This window comes from Eublepharis macularius, chromosome 12 (genome assembly GCF_028583425.1).
Source record: "Eublepharis macularius isolate TG4126 chromosome 12, MPM_Emac_v1.0, whole genome shotgun sequence".
Classification (NCBI taxonomy): domain Eukaryota; kingdom Metazoa; phylum Chordata; class Lepidosauria; order Squamata; family Eublepharidae; genus Eublepharis; species Eublepharis macularius.
In genome coordinates, this window is record NC_072801.1 from 66067162 (window position 1) to 66088960 (window position 21799).

General features: G+C 42.0%; 1 protein-coding gene across 1 annotated transcript; it reads left to right on the forward strand.

The window, feature by feature from the left end:
- Positions 1–7173: 7173 nt before the first annotated feature.
- On the forward strand, positions 7174–18628 carry LOC129339563 (vomeronasal type-2 receptor 26-like). The gene is made up of 6 exons (XM_054994143.1): positions 7174–7418; positions 8928–9219; positions 9874–10710; positions 12616–12843; positions 15281–15407; positions 17718–18628. The coding sequence occupies exons 1-6, from the start codon at positions 7174–7176 to the stop codon at positions 18626–18628; spliced, it is 2640 nt and encodes an 879-aa protein (XP_054850118.1).
- Positions 18629–21799: the final 3171 nt, after the last annotated feature.

Consider the following 21799-nt stretch of genomic DNA (forward strand, 5'->3'; position numbering starts at 1 on the left):
CATGTCATCTCCACACAAATAGATTCACTCAGGCCTTCCCACATAGCTTGCTACATACAACCATTGCTCTCTGTCAGATACACACAAGTTCCTCAGGCACACACACAGTTTACGTAAGAGCTATTCTGAGACCAATAGCTATATCAAAATTCTGCAACCATCAAGCTTATGAACTTATAAACCAATTCTACTTTTGTTTTTAAAAAAAAGATCCTTTTTTCCCCTTCACAGCAATTCTCACTCGCTGATTTGTCAAACTGCTATCTATAATCAGCCTTTCTATGTTACCAAATACACCAAAGAGGTTTAAGGTGAAAGTCTTTGGTATCTTTCACCTTCAAAGTCGTATTGTCTCTTATCTGCTTTAAATCTTTCCACTATTTGCATATAAGTAAACCATTGACAAGTATATCCCTCTGTTAAGAAGTCCTCTCTTGATTTTATTTTAACATCACCCTGTGAAATGTCTCCATAAGTTAACCAATTTAAGGGGCTTACCATCTCTCTTCTAAGATACACTTCATGAGTGATAGGCACATAGGTATTTTTGGGCAGAATATAAGTTTATATTTGTTCCAAATTCTCAAGAAAGCATGCCTAAGATAATGGTGCCCTGTGGTGCAGAGTGGTAAGCTGCAGTACTGCATTCCAAGCTCTGTCCACAACCTAAGTTTGATCATGGTGGAAGCCAGGTTCAGATAGCTTCAATAAAACAACTGCCCGTGTGACAAAAATGTCTCCCTCTTTGTTTTGTTTTATTCTACACAACTGTACAATTTAATAAGGAACTACACCCATTTTAACAGTCCTGGAAAAATTATTATTACAGGCGTCATATACGTTCCAAGTCAATATAAAGTGTCCAGTGCTTTAAGTGCTCTGTTGATATTGCAATAGTTATTAAAGTGCAAATGCTTCCTAGCACCATACAAACACTAGTCTTTTTGTCCAAGAACAAGCTCGCCGAATATTCCAACTGTAATCAGATGTAGTCCTAAGGTTGATCCAACAAACTGTGTAAATCACAGATTACAAGTAAACCTTTGTAGTATTCTTTTGGTGTACATTGGTAATACTGTGACATCAATACTCTAACGGATGGTCCAGATCCAAAGTAAATCCATTTCCAAAATTTCTTTCTCAAAGAACACAGTCACTGGAAAAACATACAATAGTACATATTACACCACCATCTACCAATAAGTTACATATATTTACAATTCTGTAATAAATTATACAAATACTCAATCAGGAGTTCATACAGTTCCCCTTCACACCAATCAATTTTCCAATTATCACCATTTACAAATCCTCATCACCTAACTGTCTTATCTACAATGGCCCATCCACGCCCAGTTAGTGCATTATCCTCCCTTAAAGGGATCTTTGTTCCTATGGGTCTTTAGCCTAAAAAACAGGTAAAATCATTGGCTATATTTAAGCCATTAGGTATAAGACTGTTCAGTTTATGAATCCAGAAGGTCTCTTTTTGGCGCAGTTCTCTCATTGCTGTCATATAGTCTCTTTTGTGAGTCTTAAATAGCACAGTGAAACACATGTCAGTTTCACTGTGCTTCTTTTCCTGGTAATGTAGTACCAGCGGTGCTTCCGATACATTATTCTTTATTCTGGATTGATGCTCATTGAATCTAATTCTAACAGAACGTGTGGTGCTGCCCACATACAACAACCCACATGGACATTTTAGTAAATACACAACTCCCTCAGTATTGCAGTTGACAAACTCACATATGGTATGCAGACCCAGCTGTCTCATATCATCTAGGCTCATGATTAGGGAACACTGCTTACATCTCCCACACCTGTAAAAACCTTTCGGCAGCCCAGTATCTATCTTATTAGTGTTATGGCTTAAATCGGAATGAATAATAAGATCTCTGATGTTCCGTGTCCTTCTAAATGCTATCAGTGGGGGGGTTTCACAGCCCGGGATGTCATTAATTAATGGCCAGTACTTCAGCACTGCTCGTCTAATGGCGTTTGCCTTACCACTGTAATCAAAAACGCCAACTACACGCTCCATAGTTGTATGTTCCTTTAACTCTAATAATTCTTTCCTATTTACCTTATCAGCTCGTTGCCTAGCTGTAAGTAATACCCTCTCTGGATAACCCCGTTGTTTTAAATTCTTCTGTAATCTATTGCTCTCGATGTTATAATCAAAATCCCTAGTGGAATTTCTTTTTATCCGCAGGAATTGTCCAAAAGGTAAATTAGCCCTTAGATGACCAGGATGAAAGGACTTATAATGCAATAATGAGTTCTTATCAGTCTTTTTCCTGAACGGTTGTACTGCTAAAGTGCCATCTTCCCCCTTATACACGGTCACGTCTAAGTAGTCCACAGACTCCTTACTTGAATGCCATGAGAACTTGATATTTGGATGTACTCCATTCATCCACTCTCCCAATTTCTGAATGTCAACATTCCCATTAGTCACCAAAAAGAGGTCATCTATAAAACGGACAAATATAATAATGTTCTTCCAAAAGGGGTTGCTGGCAGGGTTACAAAAAAAGTTACATTCCAATTTACCCATGAAGAGGTTCGCCACGCAGGGTGCCACAGAGCAACCCATTGCGACGCCTCGAATCTGAACAAAAAAGTTATCCTCCACTCTAAAATAATTATTTTCCAATATTATTTCCAGGAGTGATATAAGAAAGAACGTGGGTGGTTGCTGATTTTCCCTCTGATCTAAGGTTTCCATCACCACTAAACGAGCCTCCTCGTGTGGAATGTTAGTGTATAGTGAGGCAACATCAAGAGTAATCAGCGTTGCCCCAGGTGGTAATTTAAAACCCTCAAACTTCCTTACAAAATCACCTGTATCCAGTAGGAAAGTAGGTAATCTTCTCACAAAGTTCTGCAGAAAGTGATCCAGGTACCTAGATAAGGGCTTCAAAATTGAATTACTTCCTGATATTATTGGGCGCCCCGGCGGTGGAAATCCCTCTTTGTGGATCTTTGGTAGGATATACAGAACCAGTGTTCTGGGGGATGGATTAATTAACCCCCTATGTTCTGATTCTGTGATATATCCTAACACCAATGTGGAATTAAATGTGGATTAAATGTGGAACGCATATGTATACCGGTTTCTATTCGTGTTGTCGTCCTCCCACCAAAGAAGGCTTTTAGTTTAACTTGTCTTACCAATTTAAAGACATCCACTCTGGTTCGAAAATCATTATAATATGGGGTCGGCACAAACCCAAGTCCCCTATTCAATGCTCTTAATTCCACATCTGAAAGGGTTCTATGGGAGAGATTGACCACTAAGTCAAAATTCCCATGCCCCAGGTCCTTTAGTGTCAGGTCCGTTTCCCCCTGTTGGATCGACCTCCCCGTAAAAAACGGCCCCTACTTTCATAGTTTTGTATTTTTCTTTCTGGTCGTGAGGTCATGGATCTCGTGGACATCCCTTCCTCTAATGATGTATCAGTATCTTCCCCTTCCGTGGTCTCCAAATCAGAGGAGAAGGTTAAGGGATGAGACCAGGACACCTTCTTTTTTCTGGTGTTCTTCTCATTCCACCAGCTATAAACACGTCCCGTAGCATAATCTCTGTTGTCTCTCTGATATTTTTTAACTTTAACTTCTTTTATTTTATTCTCAAAATCCTTTACCTGTTTCTCAATGTCCTTGAGTTTACTTTTGAATTGTTCCTCATCAAAACTGTTCTTAAGTTTAGTCTCCAATGCTTCAATATCCTTTTCTACATTTTTCACTTCAACCTGCACTGTCTCAACCAATAGTAGCATCAAATCCATTGAACACTTATTCAGTACCACAGCCCATCTATTTTTAAACTCTTCCTGGTCCAGGAACAGACCAGGAGGTTTATGTATGCGGAGACTTTATTGATTTTACAATATTCAATCAGTGACCCTGCATGCAATAAGTAACGCTTCTGTTTCTTCTTTAAAAACTGTAAACTATTCCAATCCGTATCCATAGTGCTTGTACTTCCTTCAAAAGAAAAGGGCATGGAGGACATTTCTGAGATGATGCGTGTCTTATCCTCCTCAGTATACATTAGTAACCCCTCATAATTAGACATAGTTCCAAGATTAACAGACAGTACAAATACAGAGCAACACGGTAATATATAGCCTCAATAAAACAACTGCCCGTGTGACAAAAATGTCTCCCTCTTTGTTTTGTTTTATTCTACACAACTGTACAATTTAATAAGGAACTACACCCATTTTAACAGTCCTGGAAAAATTATTATTACAGGCGTCATATACGTTCCAAGTCAATATAAAGTGTCCAGCTTAAAGCACTGGACACTTTATATTGACTTGGAACGTATATGACGCCTGTAATAATAATTTTTCCAGGACTGTTAAAATGGGTGTAGTTCCTTATTAAATTGTACAGTTGTGTAGAATAAAACAAAACAAAGAGGGAGACATTTTTGTCACACGGGAGTTGTTTTATTGAGGCTATATATTATCGTGTTGCTCTGTATTTGTACTGCAGGTTCAGATAGCTGGCTCAAATTTTACTCAGCCTTCCATCCTTCCGAGTTCAGTAAAATAAGTACCCAGTTTCCTGGGGTAAAGTGTAGATGACTGGGGAAGGCAATGGCAAACCACCCTGTAACAAAAAGTCTGCCAAGAAAATGTCATGATGCAACACCTTCCCAAGGGTTAGTAATGACTTGGGGCTTGCACGAGGAACTACCTTTATCTTTTAAAGATAATGATTATTAAAATATGCATTAACCTTATCTTTATCATACCACAAATAGCCATGCCATCTGAATCTCAAATCATGCCTTTCTAGATCCAATACCAATAGTCTTTAGATTTTCAACAAGATCCATTCTTTCATCCAAAGAAAACAACTTGCAGCAAAATATGATTTCAGATCAGGCAAACCCAATCCCCCCTCTTTCCTTGGCATTGGCATTAAGACATGGAACGAAATTAAAAGAGATTTAGGAAGATGAGAGAAAATTCACTTATCACTTCTAGGAAGAATAGCCACAATTAAAATGAATGTTTGCCACATTCCTTTAAGGTTTTGGAATATAGTTACCATCAGAGGAGAAGATGTCTGTGGTGTAAGATGGCTTCCAACGCCTGCATTGTTGGCTAGGAGAAGCTCAGAAGGTCTCTGTGGGAGCAGTGATAGATGTGCACCACACTGCATGATTTGACTGGGGCAGAGCCCCTATTTTTATAGGGAAAATATCCCCTTAGGCTGGAGAGTGACTTCAGCCTGGTAAGACAAAGGACCTTAAAGGTCCATTCCTGGGATGGACAAAAGGTTTGATTACCCTGATGGGTGCTGCTCGAGCATGACAAAAGGTAGAGCTTGCTAGTTTCTGGTGCTTAACAAAGAAACTGTGCTTTTAATTGAGTGTCTCCAAGGTGGGAGATTGAATTTGGAGTTATGATTAGATGTTCCCAGGAAGCAGCTAAACTTTTCTGAGCTGATTGATGGACCTTGATTGGGGGACAAGTTTTTAACTGGGCTGTGCTTAATAGGGAGATGGGATGTTGGAATGTCCAAGGGGAGATAATTAGGTCAGAGCCCTCAATTACATTTTTGTCGATAGAGCTATTCTTCAAGGTTCGGGAGGCAGGAGGCAACGATGCCTTAATTGCTCAGCATTCCATCAGCCAAGCCCATGCATTTCAGTCTCTTGGCCAGGAGCTGTCAATGCTCAGCTGGCTGGCTTCTTTGCTTACTGCAGCATGAAGCACATTAAGATCAGAGGTTTATGGGTTTAATTCATAAGAAGTTATTAAATGGCAGAGGATCGGTGGACTGCTCACAATTCTTGTAGGAATTTCTTTAAAATATCTGTGTTGTCAATTTTTAATTTACTATTAAATAGTTCAAGAATTTTCTCATTCATATTTTTTCTCACATAATAAAACATCGTGTCCTGTGGGAGATTTTTTAAAATTTTTGTAATCCTGGAGTTAATTATATATGCTTTGTCAATTTCTGGATACTAATCCTCCTTTTTTGACCAAAAAGTTGGTCAAAATCACCTTCATCTCTGTCATCTGGAATTGATCTGAACCTCAGAGAAAGCTCCTTTTCTTTCATCCTGTTATATAAAAGGCAAGCCGTATCTCTCAGTTTTTTTCCTGATGCACCAGCAGAGGGCACCACCACAGTGGAAAGTCCAGGCCAGGTGGTCCATTCCTCCAGAGGGCATGCCATGGTGGGAAGCCTAATTGAGGTGCCCTGTTTCTCCAGAGGGTGCACTGCAGTGGGAAGATCAGGTGAGGTGACCCTTCCCTCCTGAAGGCGCACCGCAGTGGGAAGGCCAAACAAGCAGCCATTCACTCATGAGGGTGCATCACGGCAGGAAACCCAGGCAAGGAGGCTCTGTCCTTGAGAAGGCATGTCCTGGCAGGAAGCCCAGTTGAGGTAGCCTCTGCCTCTGGAGGGCATGCCATGGCAGAACGGCCAGGAGAAGCAGCCAGTTCCTCCAGAGGGCGTGCCATGGTGGGAAACCCAAGGTGGGAAACCCAAGGTTGTCAATCCCTCCAGAGGGTGTGCGGCAGTGGGAAGTCTAGTTAAAGTGGGCAGTCCCCCCCCACAGAGGGTGCACTGTGGTGGGAAGGCCAGGTGAGGCTGCCCATCCCTCCAGAGGATGTGCCATGGTTAATGAATTTGGAATCCCAAATATATCAAAGATTCTCTAATATTATTTGGCATACCTGGATAATGCCAAATCAGCATGTATATACTTTGTATGCCAATACTCAATCAGCCATGACTTGAGCGCACTCTCCATCACCACCACTTTTTATTAATTGAAACTCAGGTTGTTATAGACATAACTCATCAGAAAACAAACGTAGGAGTATGAAACCTGGGGCTTTGCGAAAGGTATTACCTCTGTCCTGTAATTATGAAAATTACTATGATCAAACTATGCTTCCCATGCATTGCCTGCTGCCACCTACTAAATTAACTGCTAAACAAGTGAAATTAAACTCCATAAGTTGTGAAAAGTCAAACGAATCCAGATCACAGTGATCTGAGAGGTTACCTTGAGGGAGGCAGAGTTCTGTCCAATGAAATCCTGAAATTATAACTTAGAGGAGAACCCAGGGATGGATAGCGTTGATAAGTATTTTGAGAGTGGATGTCAATAACCACACTGCATTGGACACGATGCAGGAGGTCAGCTTGAACTGGAGCAGAAAACGGCAAACAGTCCAATGGCTTTGCTTCGTGTTATTCCTCCTCTCGCTTACTCCCCATGCTTTCAACAGAAATTTGAATTCTGTGTGCAGAAAAATTGAATTTGTTCCAGATAGGACGGAATCTGTTATTCTGGGTGAAATAGTATCCATTTCACTTGGAGAAACAGAAATAATGAACTTTACAGAAAAGGAATATCCTTTCTCAGTTAACTGGTAAGCACCAGTCATTGATTATATACATAGCAGACTTCAGCCTTTGTCATTCATTTAAGAATACCTTTATTTGCATAACAATGTGAACATGCACAGTCAGCAGGAAGACAAGACCACCGTCACCTGAATATTTAAACCAATCCTCTCCTCTTGGATGCATGACAGAGGAATTTAGGCACAGACTCAATGGTCTCATGCTTTTGGGTGAATCATAGCAGGGAAGTCTTACTGACATCAGATTGTCCATCGTGATTTTGCATAAGAGGTTCTAAATATACAGCATAGATATCACAATAAAATAAACAATACAGGAGAATGTGTTCAGTACTTTCTAGCTCCCTCAGACCACAGGTACATAGCTTAGTGGGGTATGGGATTTTCTTAAACCTCCCATACAATACAGCAGAAGGAAGCATGTTAAACACAAGAGAAATACTCTGCCAAGGAACCATTTGGAAAGATCCCCCATCTCAAAGGGGAGCATCTGCCAGAGGCAAGGCTTCTCCGTTCTTGTGTCTTAATATCTATGAGTCTTTGACTGAAACATGCTTTTGTCTCCAACCATCTTTGGTTGGTCTCTAAGGATATCGCTGCATAAGGCACACACACTGGCAGCAAGGCTGTTAATGAGAGATTGTTTTGGAGGTCTTTCATTCATAAAGTTGCCCTAAGTGTAAGTCAGAAGTGACCTGACAGCATGTAACATACACAATTCTCACATTATTTCACCATGGAAGAAGGAAGGGAAAAATCATTCATGTATGAATTCTCCATATTTATTAGCTTTATTAACGGCAGTGCAGTGAGATAAACAATCTGAGTAACCACAGGCCTCTATTTCACACTAGAAGACAAATGATCCAACTTCCATTTTGGAAAATGCTTTGGAACTTTTATTTGAATTCTTCAATCAAACCTCAGTTTTGTGTTGCTGTACGGCACAGAATTCCTTCTTTTTTCTAAGTAAGCTCATTGGTTTTATAAATAGAGTTGTTAGTATCATTCACAAGCCTGCAAGCCATGTGTGTAGACTGCAGGATCCGATAGGAACATTCTGCAATCTCCTGAGACTCTTCCCTGTCCTGTAGAGCTGCTAACACAGTGCTGCTCTGCACAATGTGCATCAGCCTAGCCAGGTGTGGCTCACTCTGAAATCCCTGCAGAATTGCTTATCCATGCAAGAGACCACGAAACTCTGGCAAGAAAACCAGAGGCCAACTCATGCCCCCTTCCCCCCTGGAATTCTACTTGTTATTATAATTTTGCCCATAAAGCTCAGTGATGATAGAACTAAATATGTGCGCAAGCGTTTTCTTCTTTTCTTTGTAATTTCTGAGTTCATGATGTGTGCAGACAAAGAGGGACATTTTGAGTCTTTGAAGTTACCAGAATTGTCTAGTCTTTTCACTTCTATTCCTGACAGATCTCCAGGTAGAGTGGTTCTTTTTTTTTTTTAAGAGAATATCTCTAAAAAGCAAGGTATCAAAGCTTGTGGAAATTTCATTGCAGGTTGATCCCTAAAAACTACCAGCACTTTTCGGCCTTTAGTTTTGCTCTGAATGAGATCAACCAGAATACCCATCTCTTGCCCAACATCTCACTCAGATACATTATAGGAAACAATAATTTCAATGCAGTGTTAACCAGCCAGAACACTTTGGAACTCCTGGAAAGGCACCAGGGGAATCCCACCAATTACAACTGCAACAGCAAGAAGACTGTAATGGCCGTCATAGGTGCCCTCTCCTCTCAAAACTCAATTCAGATGGCCAACGTGTTAACAAACTACAAGATCCCCCAGGTATGCATGCTCTGAGGAATGTTCGTAGCAATCACTTGGTAGCAGAGAAGTTCAATCTGTCCTCCAAAACTGTATTGTTGCCCAGAACAGGAATTGTAAGGTTCAGTAGACAGACAATTTATATTCTAAGATAATTTTATTTCTGCATATCCTTACAGACCACTTCTTCTCAAGCAGTAAGGTGAGTACTGACTAGGCAGATGCTTAATGACTCCCTTGAATATCTTGAAAGATCATTGTCATAATTCCTGAGGTTCTTCTGGAATGTCTAGCTCAAAAATCTCCCCAGGCCACATTCTTCCACATTGGACTCTACCTCAGTCCCAGAGTTTCATAACAGAATTTGTAGAAACATGAGAAACCAGGCTTTCAGGGTTGTTGCTCAAATGTTAAGATTTGTTTTGTGATATTCATTGGTGGAACAATTCATTGTGTCGAAAACATAACTCATGGTTTATAAACCCCCAGAATTTTATTATCATTATGTTAGCTCAGTTAGAAAGATAATAGAAATCAACTTTTTTTTAAAAAAGTATATATATGTAAAACCAGTAATTGAAGATTTGTATTGTGATATCAAAGATGTAGCTCTTGTTTTAAAAAATTGAGCGATGCAGTTCTCCATATTAAAAATACATTTTCCCCTCGTATTAGCTAAGTTACGGTTCCTTTGACCCAGTGCTGAGTGATAAGATTAAGTTCCCTTTTTTCTATCGGATGGTTCCCAGCGAAAATCCTCAGTATGTCGGGATCGTTCAGCTGCTCAAGCATTTTGGATGGACGTGGGTCGGCCTCCTCACGTCCAATGATGAGAGTGGAGAATCTTTTCTGCAGACCCTGAGACCCAGGCTCCTCCAGAACAGCATTTGTCTTGCTTTCACACAAATGATGCCAATTTTACTGAATGTTAGTCCTGAAAAAATCCTAGACGGCATCTTTTCTTCTCTCTGGTTGTATGAAGTGAATGTCATTCTTGTTCATGGGGATATTCTGTCCATGGATAAGTTACGAATGATGCTGCTGGAATATGAATCTGATGACCTGCCTCCAATGCAGAGGGTGTGGATCATAACTGCTCAGTGGGATTTCACAGCCGTGATTGCTTGGGATGGTTTCCCAGCACAATCCCTCAATGGTACCTTGTCCTTTGACCTGCACACAAAAGTGGTGCCAGGATTTGAGGAATTCCTTGACAGAATAGGTCCAGTGAATGTTCCTTTCATCCTCGATTTCTGGCAAACATCATTTAAGTGTTCTTTCCCAGAGTTTAATCAACTTTCAACAAACCTTCCCCTCTGTACTGGGGAAGAGAAGCTGAGGAACCTCCCTGGGTCTGTGTTTGAAATGAGAATGTCTGGCCATAGCTACAGCATCTATAATGCGGCTTACGCTGTAGCACATGCTCTCCATGCCCTGCATTCATCGGTTGTCAAATGGAGAGCAACGAGCCATGGAGACAGATGGAAGTTTGGAGATATTCAACCATGGCAGGTGAGTCTACATTCCCTTTTTGTCAGACTTCATTATTGCAGTGGGTTTGAAAATGAGTCAATTAAGGATCTTTTTAAAGGTGTGAAGAAATGCCTAGCGCTCCACCTCAGGATTCATATAAAAATTACAATCATTGGATCTGCACTCTATATGCTCTTGAGAGCCTTTCCATAACTTAACAGCCAGCTAATAATGAGAAGGGCACAGGGGAAGATCTCCGCTGGTATGTGGTGTCCAATTCCAATTAAGAACATGGTGAGTGGACAGAAGGACTTTGGACATTCTATCCATGCCCTTTCCCCTCTCTGAATCAGTTCGGTGTGTCTATGTGTATCTGCACATGTGTGTGCGCTGTCTGTCCCACTGTGGAAACATAACGTGATGATCTTCAGTACTCATGGGAGCTGCTGTGGCATAGTGGTTAAGTGGTTGGGCTCTGAGTCAGTGAATCCCACTACTGTCATGAGCTTAGCACATAGTCTTGGGAAAGCCTCTCCGGCCAGCCCAGCTCCCTGGCTGTATTGTGGAGATAACAACATGGACTTCGTTCACTGATCTGAGTAGGGCACTAATCTGTCTAGAAGAGCAGTACATACGCATACTGTTGTTGTTGTTGTTGTTGTTAGCAACTAATGTTTTGCCAGTGCTGTTACAGGAAAACTAGGTGGAGGAGGAGAGATCTATGACCCATGTCTCCATGCTATGTGCTCCTGAGGTGAACTGCGCTCCCCTATTCTTAAGAAACTCTGAGTTTTGGAGTCTGCCTCTCCACCTCCTCTAGGATAACTCCCAAATAAATATTATTTTTATTCATGCTCCCAGAAGGGCAATAAAATAACAGGAAGCTCTTTTTTAATTTTGTTCTCCAATCTCTTCTTCTCTATTTATTGAATGGAGAGTGCCCTCAAGTCGTAGTTAACGTATGATGACCCCCTGGTGGGTTTTTCATGACAAGAGACTAACAGAGGTAGTTTTCTATTGGAGATCTCCCATCCATTTTCTAAGCAAGGCCGATCCTGCTTATCGTCTGAGATCTGACGAGATCAGGATAACCTGGGCTATCCAGGCTAGATCCCTTCTATATTTGTAACCTCTTCAAAATTAATCAGCCTCTGCTATTTGAGATAGGATCTCGCTAGTACACTCACTGTTGGTGGCCCGTTCCTTAAGGGTCAGCCTAGACTGGCCATTTTCCGCTGCTATAGCAATAGCAGGAAGGATGGGAAGATGGGCTAGATCAGTGGAAGCAGTGAAGAGTCTCCTTTCAGAATCCCCAAGTAAGGAGAAAGTAGTCTGAGATGCAAACCTTCTAGAAAACCCGTCAGGGAGCAAATCGAATGACAGTTATGGGTAAGTGGGCAATGCAGATCTAGTGCAGTTTCATGCTGAGAGATAAGATCTATAGCAAGGTGCTTCACTTGTGGGGAGATAACAAAATAAAAGTGTTCAAGAGGGCAATTTATAAAGAAAGAATCACAATAAAATAGAACGGTCTGAGAGGGCTTTCTTAAAAGGGAATGGGAGCGCTGTTTATTGCAATGTTTATTGCATCTCAGCATTATGTATGGCATGGCATGGCTTAAACTATTTGCGTATTTTTCTGATTTCTGTAATCCTAGTGATTTCTCAACATCTTGTGCTCTTCATTGTTTTCTCTGATTTGTATTTTTTCTGATTTGTAATTTTTCTGATTTGTATTTTCAGTGAGAAAGGCAGGGTGCAAATGTAGAAAACAAACAAACAAATAAAGAGTTCCTGTGGATGTAGAAAATCCAAAACCTGGCCAGTTGTCTTTTGAGTACTGAAATATTGAATGGAAAGAAAAGTGATCAAAATGTTGCAAAATGTCAAGTTACAATCTGCTCTCAATGTGTTTGTCTAATGTTGTAAACTTTTCTTGTCCAGCTGAACTCTTTTCTGAGAAAGGTTCGCTTTAATAATAGCGCTGGGGATGAAATCTTCTTTGATGAAAATGGAGAATTGGCCACTGGATATGATCTCATTAATACCATTGCATTCGCCAATGAATCTTTTCAGAGAGTACAAATTGGAAAGATAGACCTGCAAGCTCCTTTAGGCCACGATTTCACCATTAACAGAAGCGCCATTGTGTGGAATCCCAAGTTTAAACAGGTCTGAAGTGTTTTACCCGAACTTTAGATGGTCACATCTGAGGAACTGTATGTGTTGTTTATAGTTCGTTAGTATATTGATTCATTTCTTTTCTTGACTGAAGAAAACCAAGGCAGTTTACAGCAATAAAAATGCGATCGATATACACTCTAAAAATTCAATTAATATGCTGTTGTGTGGCATCCCACATTTAAACAGATATAAAGTGTTTTACCTGAACTTTAGATGTTCTGATCTGAGAAACATTGTGTTTTTTATAATTTGTTAGAAGATTGATTCATTGCCTTTCTCCCTGAAGACAACTGCGCTGTTTACAAAAATAAAGATGCTGTCAATATACTTTATAAAGATACAATTTAAATGCACAAACAATGAAGAATAATGGCATGTGTCTGGGACTCATCCTGAATCCAGTGGGCCAGCTTGATCAAGGTCACAGGGCAGAAGCCAGCGACCAAGGGCCAGGAGGTGAAAGCAGGAAAAGCGTGCAAGCCGTAGTGCAGTTCACATGTTGTAGCGGGTAGCAGTGTAGCGGGTACCAATCTGCTTTTCCTGTCTCTTTACTTTGATCAGACTATCACTAAGGTTTAGAAGCTAAAATGACAAGATTAAAGCTACTGTACCTTGGTCACAAGGAAAAGTCAATAATGCTAGGAAAAGTAGAAGGCAGTAGGAAAAGAGGAAGACCTAAAACGAGATGGATTGACTCAATAAAGGAAGCCACATCCTCCAGTTTGCAAGATCTGAGCAAGTCTGTTAATGAATGATAGGACGTTTTGGAGGTCTTTCATTCATAGGGTTGCCATAGGCTGAAGGTGATTTGACAGCACATGACGCAGTCCATTAAGGGACAGAGCTTTACGTAAATATCGGTGGTTAAATGTTATTTCTACAGTATTCTCTACTGTATTTCTACAGTTTCTCTAACTAATTGCTCTGAATGACTCTTGTCTGACCTGATTCAGATCAGGTCTGCACTTAAGAAACCCTGGAGATCTAGAAGAGCAAGATTCGGGTCTAGTAGCACTTTAAAGTCGAGCAAGGCCTTTAGCTGGCTTTCTGATGACCATTTAATTCCTAGTAAGAAGCACACCTCAACTATTTTTGGTTTGTTGTGGGTATTTAATCATTTCATTAAAATGCAAGTATGTGCATCTTTAACGGAGAGTACCTCAAAGAAATGTATACTATCTGATCCTGGAATGTAGATAATTAGGTAAAGGTAAAGGACTCTGTGCAAGCACCAAGTCATTACTGACCCATGGGGGGACATCTCATCACGACGTTTTCTTGGCAGACTTTTGTTACGGGGTGGTTTGTCATTGCCTTCCCCAGTCAGCTACACTTTACCCCCAGGAAATTGTGTACTCATTTTACCGACCTCAGAAGGATGGAAGGCTGAGTCAACCTTGAGCCAGCTACCTGAACCTGGTTTCCACCAGGATCGAACTCAGGTCATGAGCAGAGCTTGGACTGCAGTACTGCAGCTAACCACTCTGCACCACGGGGGTCTTATATAGATAATTACATTAGAGCAATTACACAAGCCCATAAAAATATCTTACCCAAAGATAAGCAAGGCATAGGCCAGATCTTCTTCTGAAGAGATGCTTCCAATCAATTCATTTTCCCATATTTACTGGGTTTTGAAATAATCTCCTAATAGTAGCTAGCTGTGCCATTTGCTAAGGATACACATTCTTGGCTAATTAATTGTCTTATAACTTCAAACATCTCACAAAGTAATATGTTCTTGACTAACTTCTTAAAATAAATAAAAACAGTTAGTTTGTTGCTACTTTTTATTGAAACAAAGTCTATTTAAAAATAGTGATGCATGTTTCTTCAACATATGAATATCTGTGGGTGCTCAATTAATAGACACCATCTTTGGACTACATCTTCACTCCAGTGAAGTTGGCCATTCTTACCATTCTAAGATGACTTTGCACCTGGGCTTCAACACCTAGCGTCCATTGGCATGGTTTCTAATCTACAAAAGTTCACGTACCTGTGCTACTCCATTGTTAATTACCCCTCTTCCAAGCTATTCTGTTCTGAGTCTCTAGACTTCCTATTTGGCAATTTCCCATTCTGGAATTGGCCACTCTACAAGTACATTATTTTCATCCTAAAAAACCTTCTTTGTGGCAATTTTGAAAGGGTTTTGGTTGAATAATATGAGACAGGACATGTAAATTCAAAAGAGGAATTTTGGCAGGTTGAAATGACCTCACAGGAAGGGGGGAATTTGGAGAAGTGGATTTTTTACTTTGATGTGACATCAAATGATGTGACATCACAAGATGTAATATCATATAGCAGTTGAGCTGCCTCCTCGGGTATTGCTCTGAAATCTATATGAAATTCCCAATATGTTGGCAGTGCTAGAAGTACTTTTTTTTCACCCCCCAAACCTTATTTGTGCTGCTCTTAGGTGGTGCCGTCTTCAACATGCGTCAAGAGCTGCCAACCTGGATTCAGCAAGATTGTTCTGGAGGGGAAAGAAGTCTGTTGTTATAGCTGTTCTCAGTGCCCTGAAGGGAGGATTTCAGTACAAATCGGTAAGGAAAGAAGGAATGGTTATTAGAGAAAAAAACAGAGCTTTACATTTGGGTCAATTCTAATACCCATCCCTTATGTCAGTTGTACAAATGGGTTCTCTAAAATAAGATTTCTTGGAGAGGGGTAGAAAATAGGAAACCCACGGAGGAAGTCTGACCTGACAAAGGGTTTCCTCCCCCTCAAGGACACCCTTTTCTTCCTCTTCTTTTAATCCCTATTATATTTTCATACAGGACCTGTTGAGTGTAACTCAAGAATAAGGGAAATAGAGAGAAGGACAGACCTCCAAAAAGGAGTATATGAGGGTTGCTAGGTAGTGCAGATCAGCCATCAGAGAGGCCAAAGCTCAGTGCGAGCTGGGTCTGGCCAGGAGGGCTTGCTACAATAAGAAAAAACTTCTACAGATATGTGAGATGCAAATGCAAGGTAAAAGAGGCAATTGGACCGCTGTTGGGAGTAGATGGAGAAACTCTGATGCAGGACAGAGAAAAAGCAGACAGGCTTAATGACTTTTTTGCCTCTGTTTTCTCCCTGAAGAACTCAGGCACATCTAGAGATAGTAGAAAATGTGACAGGACACCAGAGTGGCTAGTTGACATTGACAGAGAGGTTGTGGAGAGGCATCTGGCTGCACTGGATGAATACAAATCCCCTGGGCCAGATGGGGTGCACCCAAGAGTGCTGGAAGAACTTTCTAGAGAACTTGCAGAACCCCTGTCCATCATCATCAAGGCCTCCTAGAGGACTGGGGATGTGCCACAAGATTGGAGAAGAGCGAATGTTATCCCAATCTTTAAGAAAGGGAGGAAGGATGACCCAGGAAACTACAGGCCAGTCAGTCTGACTTCTGTTGATGGGAAGATATTAGAACAGATTTTAAAGGGATCAATCTGTAAGCATCTGAAGGACCGCTCAGTGATCCAGGGAAGTCAGCATGGTTTTGTTCCTAACAGATCTTGCCAGACCAACCTGGTTTCCTTCTTTGATTGAGTGACCAGCTTACTGGATCAGGGGAACTCTGTTGATGTGATTTATCTGGATTTCAGTAAAGCTTTTGATAAGGTCCCCCATGACATTCTGATGGGCAAACTGGAAGACTGTGGAGTGGACTATAGGACAGTGCAGTGGATAGGAAACTGGTTTGAGGACCGCACCCAAAGAGTGGTGGTCAATGGCGTTTCATCAGATTGGATGGAGGTGTCTAGTGGTGTGCCACAGGGCTCGGTTTTGGGCCCGGTACTTTTCAATATTTTTTTCAAAGAACTGGATGAAGGAGAGGAAGGGCTGCTCATTAAATTTGCTGATGATACCAAATTGGGAGGAGTAGCAAACACCCAAGAAAATAGAATTAAAATTCAACAAGAGAAGTGGGCAGCTGTGAATAGGATGCAATTCAACAAGGACAAGTGCACAGTATTACACCTGGGTCACAAAAATGGGAAGCACAAAAACTGGACGGGGGATACACTTCTGGGCAGTAGTATATGTGAAAGAGATCTTGGGGTAAGAGTGGACTGTAAACTAAATATGAGCAGTCAGTGTGATGCAGTGGCAAAAAAAGCTAATTCAGTCTTGGGTTGTATCAAAAAGGCCATGGCGTCGAAATCGCAGGAGGTCGTAGCCTCTCTCTATACTGCCTTGGTCAGGCCGTACCTGGAGTATTGTGTGCAGTTCTGGAGGCCTCACTTCAAAAAGGATGTGGACAAAATCGAGAGGGTGCAGAGGAGAGTGACAAGGATTATCAGGGGTCTGGAGTCTGAGCCCTACGAGGAAAGGCTGAGGGCCTTGGGAATGTTTAGTTTGGAGAAGAGGAGGTTGAGGGGGGACATGATTACTCTCTTTAAATATTTGAAAGGCTGTCATTTGGAGGAGGGCAAGGAGCTGTTCCAGTTGGCAACAGAGGGTAGGATCCGAAGCAATGGGCTTAAATTACATGCACAAAGGTACCGGCTGGATATTAGGAAAAACTTTTTCACGGTCAGAGTAGTTCAAAAGTGGAATCAGCTGCCTAGCGAGGTGGTGAGCTCCCCCTCACTGGCAGTTTTCAAGAAGAGGCTGGATGAATACTTGTCAGAGATGCTTTAGGCTGATCCTGCACTGGACTAGATGGTCTGTGTGGCCCCTTCTAACTCTATGATTCTATGATTCTATGAAAGTAGCAATCAATATTCCTTTATCATATTAATGTCACCAACAGATTTCTGTTGGTGAAGTCAAATTCTATGACTACAGTAAAGCAATAAAGATTTTTTTGTAAGATGAAGCTTGCAGAACATTTTTGTTACTAAAAACTTCCTTGTTAATTTCAGATGTTGACCAATGCCAGAAGTGTCCAGAGGATCAGTATCCAAATCAAAAGCAAGACCGGTGCATTCCACGAAGCATCGACTTCTTATCCTATGGAGAGCTCTTGGGAGCAGCCTTGGCTTCCTTGGCCCTTTTATCTTCCTTGGCCACCATCATGGTGATGAGGCTCTTTGTTCTGCACTGGGACACTCCCATTGTCAAGGCCAACAACAGGAACATCATCTGCACCCTCCTGGCCTCTCTGCTGCTCGGCTTCCTTTGCTCTTTCCTGTTCATTGGCCAGCCTGGGGAGCTGACCTGTCTTCTACGGCAAACCGTGTTTGGCATCACCTTCTCCATCTCCATTTCATGTGTGTTGGCCAAAACCATCACTGTGGTTCTGGTCTTCATGGCTACCAAACCAGGAAACAGCATCATGAAATGGGCAGGGAAGAGGCTGGCAATGTCTGTAATTACTCTCTGTTCTCTCATTCAAATGGCTATCTGCACCATCTGGATAGCCACCTCTCCCCCCTTCCCAGAGCTTGACATGCACTCCCAGGTCAGCCAGATCACAGTGCAGTGCAACGAAGGCTCAGAGGTCATGTTCTACCTTGTCCTGGGCTACATGGGTTTTCTGGCCATCATCAGCTTCACTGTGGCTTTCTTTGCCCGAAATTTGCCTGACAGTTTCAATGAAGCCAAGCTGATCACCTTCAGCATGTTTGTGTTTTGCAGTGTTTGGGTGTCCTTTGTCCCAACATATCTGAGCACCAAAGGGAAATTCATGGTGGCTGTGGAGATCTTCTCCATCTTGGCCTCTAATGCTGGGCTGTTGGGCTGCATCTTCTTTTCTAAATGCTACATTATTTTAGTGAGGCCTCACCTGAATTCCAGGGAGCAACTGGTTAGGAAAGAGAATGGCCCTTCTTAATTCATCTCTTATTATCTGGGGTTATTTGTCTTTTGTACCAATATCACTAAATGGATACAGTAGGCAATGATTTGTGGGTTGTAGTTGACTTTATTAAACAACCGATCTGAATAATCAAGTTCTCCCTTTGAGGTAGAGGACATCGTGGTGGATGATTCTCACCCTCCTGTCAGGGAGGCAGGAACAACTCCTTTCCACTTCATGTCTCCTCGGTGGGTATCACTCATCTCCTCAGTTCTTTTCCTGCCTCAACTTGGAAAGCAGTTTAGAGTATGCGCTGTGTCATGTATTTGTTTTTTCTACATAATCGTATCTCTAGAATCTTACTTGTGGCAGGAGTAGTAAATGCACCAAAAGGTGGAATCTTGGCCTGATTTGTCAGAATGGATGAATAAACTATATGAATATGTGTCAATGTCAAAATTAAAATTTTACACACCTGCACCCACCCACAGAAACAGAGACACTTAACAGAAACTTCAGATATAATTCAGGATATTATTCTGTTGTCCAAATTGTGAGATGGACTACTACCTTTTTAGCTCAGTTGCAGGCACCACGGGTTCACTCGTATCAAGAGTATGCAGGCTGCTTTGACACTCTACTGACCCCTGGGTCTTCCTGCATGCTTTAACCTTATAAGAACATCGATGCTAACTAGCGTGTCACCTCAGTAGCACCGGTGTTGATATTAATAGTTTTTAAGGATCAATGTTAACATATATATTTTTAAAATGTTAGTTAACCCTGTGGCTTTATGAGGAAAGAAATGTTTGGTTAACAAACTCAATTCAGATCAAAATTCCATTCAAAATTTGTAGAGGTGTATAACAATTCTTACACACATCCATTGCTAGATTGTTTTGGTTAACTGCAGGTTATTAGGAACAAGAGGGACAAAACATTGCCAGTTGACCTCGGCCGTTTCCACACTACCTTATTTTTCCGCTTCTCTGCCGGTTTTTCCCCTTCCGTATTTTCGTGGGTTTGTACACATGGCAGCCAACCCTTCCGTTTATCCCGCTATGTTCCCGGCTCTTTCTGTCCCCACGCCATTCTTGATCGCGCTACATTTACCCGAACGGGTCACGTGGCAGCTTCCACCGTCACATGTCCCGGAACTTTTTTGTTTGTTTTGTGATACAAGTATAACGATATGCTGATCGGTCTCTATAACAAAACATTGGGCGGCCCCAGATTTCAAAGTTTGTGTTGCCTGTTATCCCGCCTTTTCTTCCCCAACTTTCATTGGTGGATTGCCGTGCTGCTGCATTTAAATTGATTAAAATCCTTTTTCCACTTGAGAGAGCCGTCGTTTGGAGAACCAAACTATCGAAAGTGTGAGAGAAATGGCTTCACGTGCGGCAATAATGATAGCGGCGGCAAAACTGGTTCTGCACCTCATCCAGAGCACAATGAACGTTTACTGGGCCTATCTCAGGCATGCCTCCAGACGGCGCAGAACTTATTTCATGTTCCTGGACAGTCTCCGGCAGAGACAAAAACGGAATGACCGGCGCAGATTTCAACGAAGGCAGCGGCTCAGACTGAGGTGGTACACCTTGGCACAGCAACATCAGTCCAGGGCTTACTGGGTCTTCCCCAGAAGTTGGGACTGGTGGGACAAGATTGTTCTTGACAGCTGGGAAGACCACCATTGGATTGAAGGATTTCGCATGTCCCGTTCCACGTTCCATGAGATTGTCGATGTTCTCCGACCTCGTCTGCAGTGTCAAGAAACCACTATGCGCAGCCCTGTTCCAGTGGAGAAGCGACTCGCCGTGGCACTATGGTGTCTTGCGAATGGGATAGCCTACCGAATGGTATGGGAACAGTTCGGCCTTGGACTCTCCACAATCGGCACAATAGTGTTGGAGGTGTGCTATGCCTTGGAGTTGGAGATGCTATCCAGAGCAGTTTCCCTGGGTGGAGAAGTGGGACAGGTGAGTCTCCAATTACTTTCTGCGGGTTTTTTTTTGATAGTTTTCAATACCGATATGGCGCTAAATCATAATACCAAATTCAGCGCGAAATTTGCGGGACGTTTATCTGGCACTGTGATTCAACTTGGTTGTAAATCGTTTGCAAACCATGCATTAAAATGGTTATTGGTTGACAGCGATCTTTCCCTTCTTCCATACAGATAATGGATGGCTTTGCCGCCATGGGTTTTCCACACTGCGTGGGTGCAGTTGATGGCTCACACATCCCAATATGTACCCCTGGAGGCAGATCCGAAGAGTATGTCAATAGGAAAAATTTTCGTCAATACTGCTTCAGGGTACCGTGGATCATCGTGGGTGCTTTGTGGATGTCGAGATAGGGTGGAGTGGATGCAACCACGATGCCTTTGTCTTCAGAAACTCACATCTATGTGCAGCAATGGATGCAGGAGCATTCATTCCTGGAAACCCCACTTTGAATTTGCAAGGCATCTCTGTTCCACCAATTATTATTTCTGACGGTGCATACCCGCTTCGAAGGTGGCTCATGAAACCTTATGGGACTTCCGCAGGTTCAGCAGCGCACCGACATTTTGACAAAGTGCTATGCCGAGCTAGAAACACGGTGGAACGGTGTTTTGGCCATTTGAAGTCGAGATGGAGGTGTCTGGCAGCACGTCTAAACTGCAGAGAAGAAAATGTGGTGACTGTGGTGTCAGCGTGCATTATACTGCACAACATCTGTGAGGCTAGGGGACACCCAGTTTCATGCGAAAACGGTGATCTAAGACATGTTCCAGTGCCACAGGAGGAGGAGGAAGGACTGGAGAATGACCGGGATCATCTTGACGAGGGGAAGGCGGTCAGAGATGCTCTTGCCGAATTCATGTATGACAACGCAGGGCAATGACTCATTTCATCAGGTGATCCAAACTGACAGTTATAAGTAGGCTCAGATCACAACCCAATTATGTGGAAATTTGGAAAAAGGAGAAAAAGGAAAGCATGGAGAATAAATGAGGACTTGTTACAGGAAAGAGAGAATATGGAAATACTGAGAAGAGAGACAAAGTTTTTTATACAATACAACGTGAATAAAGAAGTACCAACCAACAAAGTTTGGGATGCGTATAAGGCGGTTGTAAGGGGCATACTAATGGACTTAAATGGTAGAGCAAGAAAGAAGAAAGAGGAGAAAAGACAAGAGATTGAGGAGAAAATAAAAGCC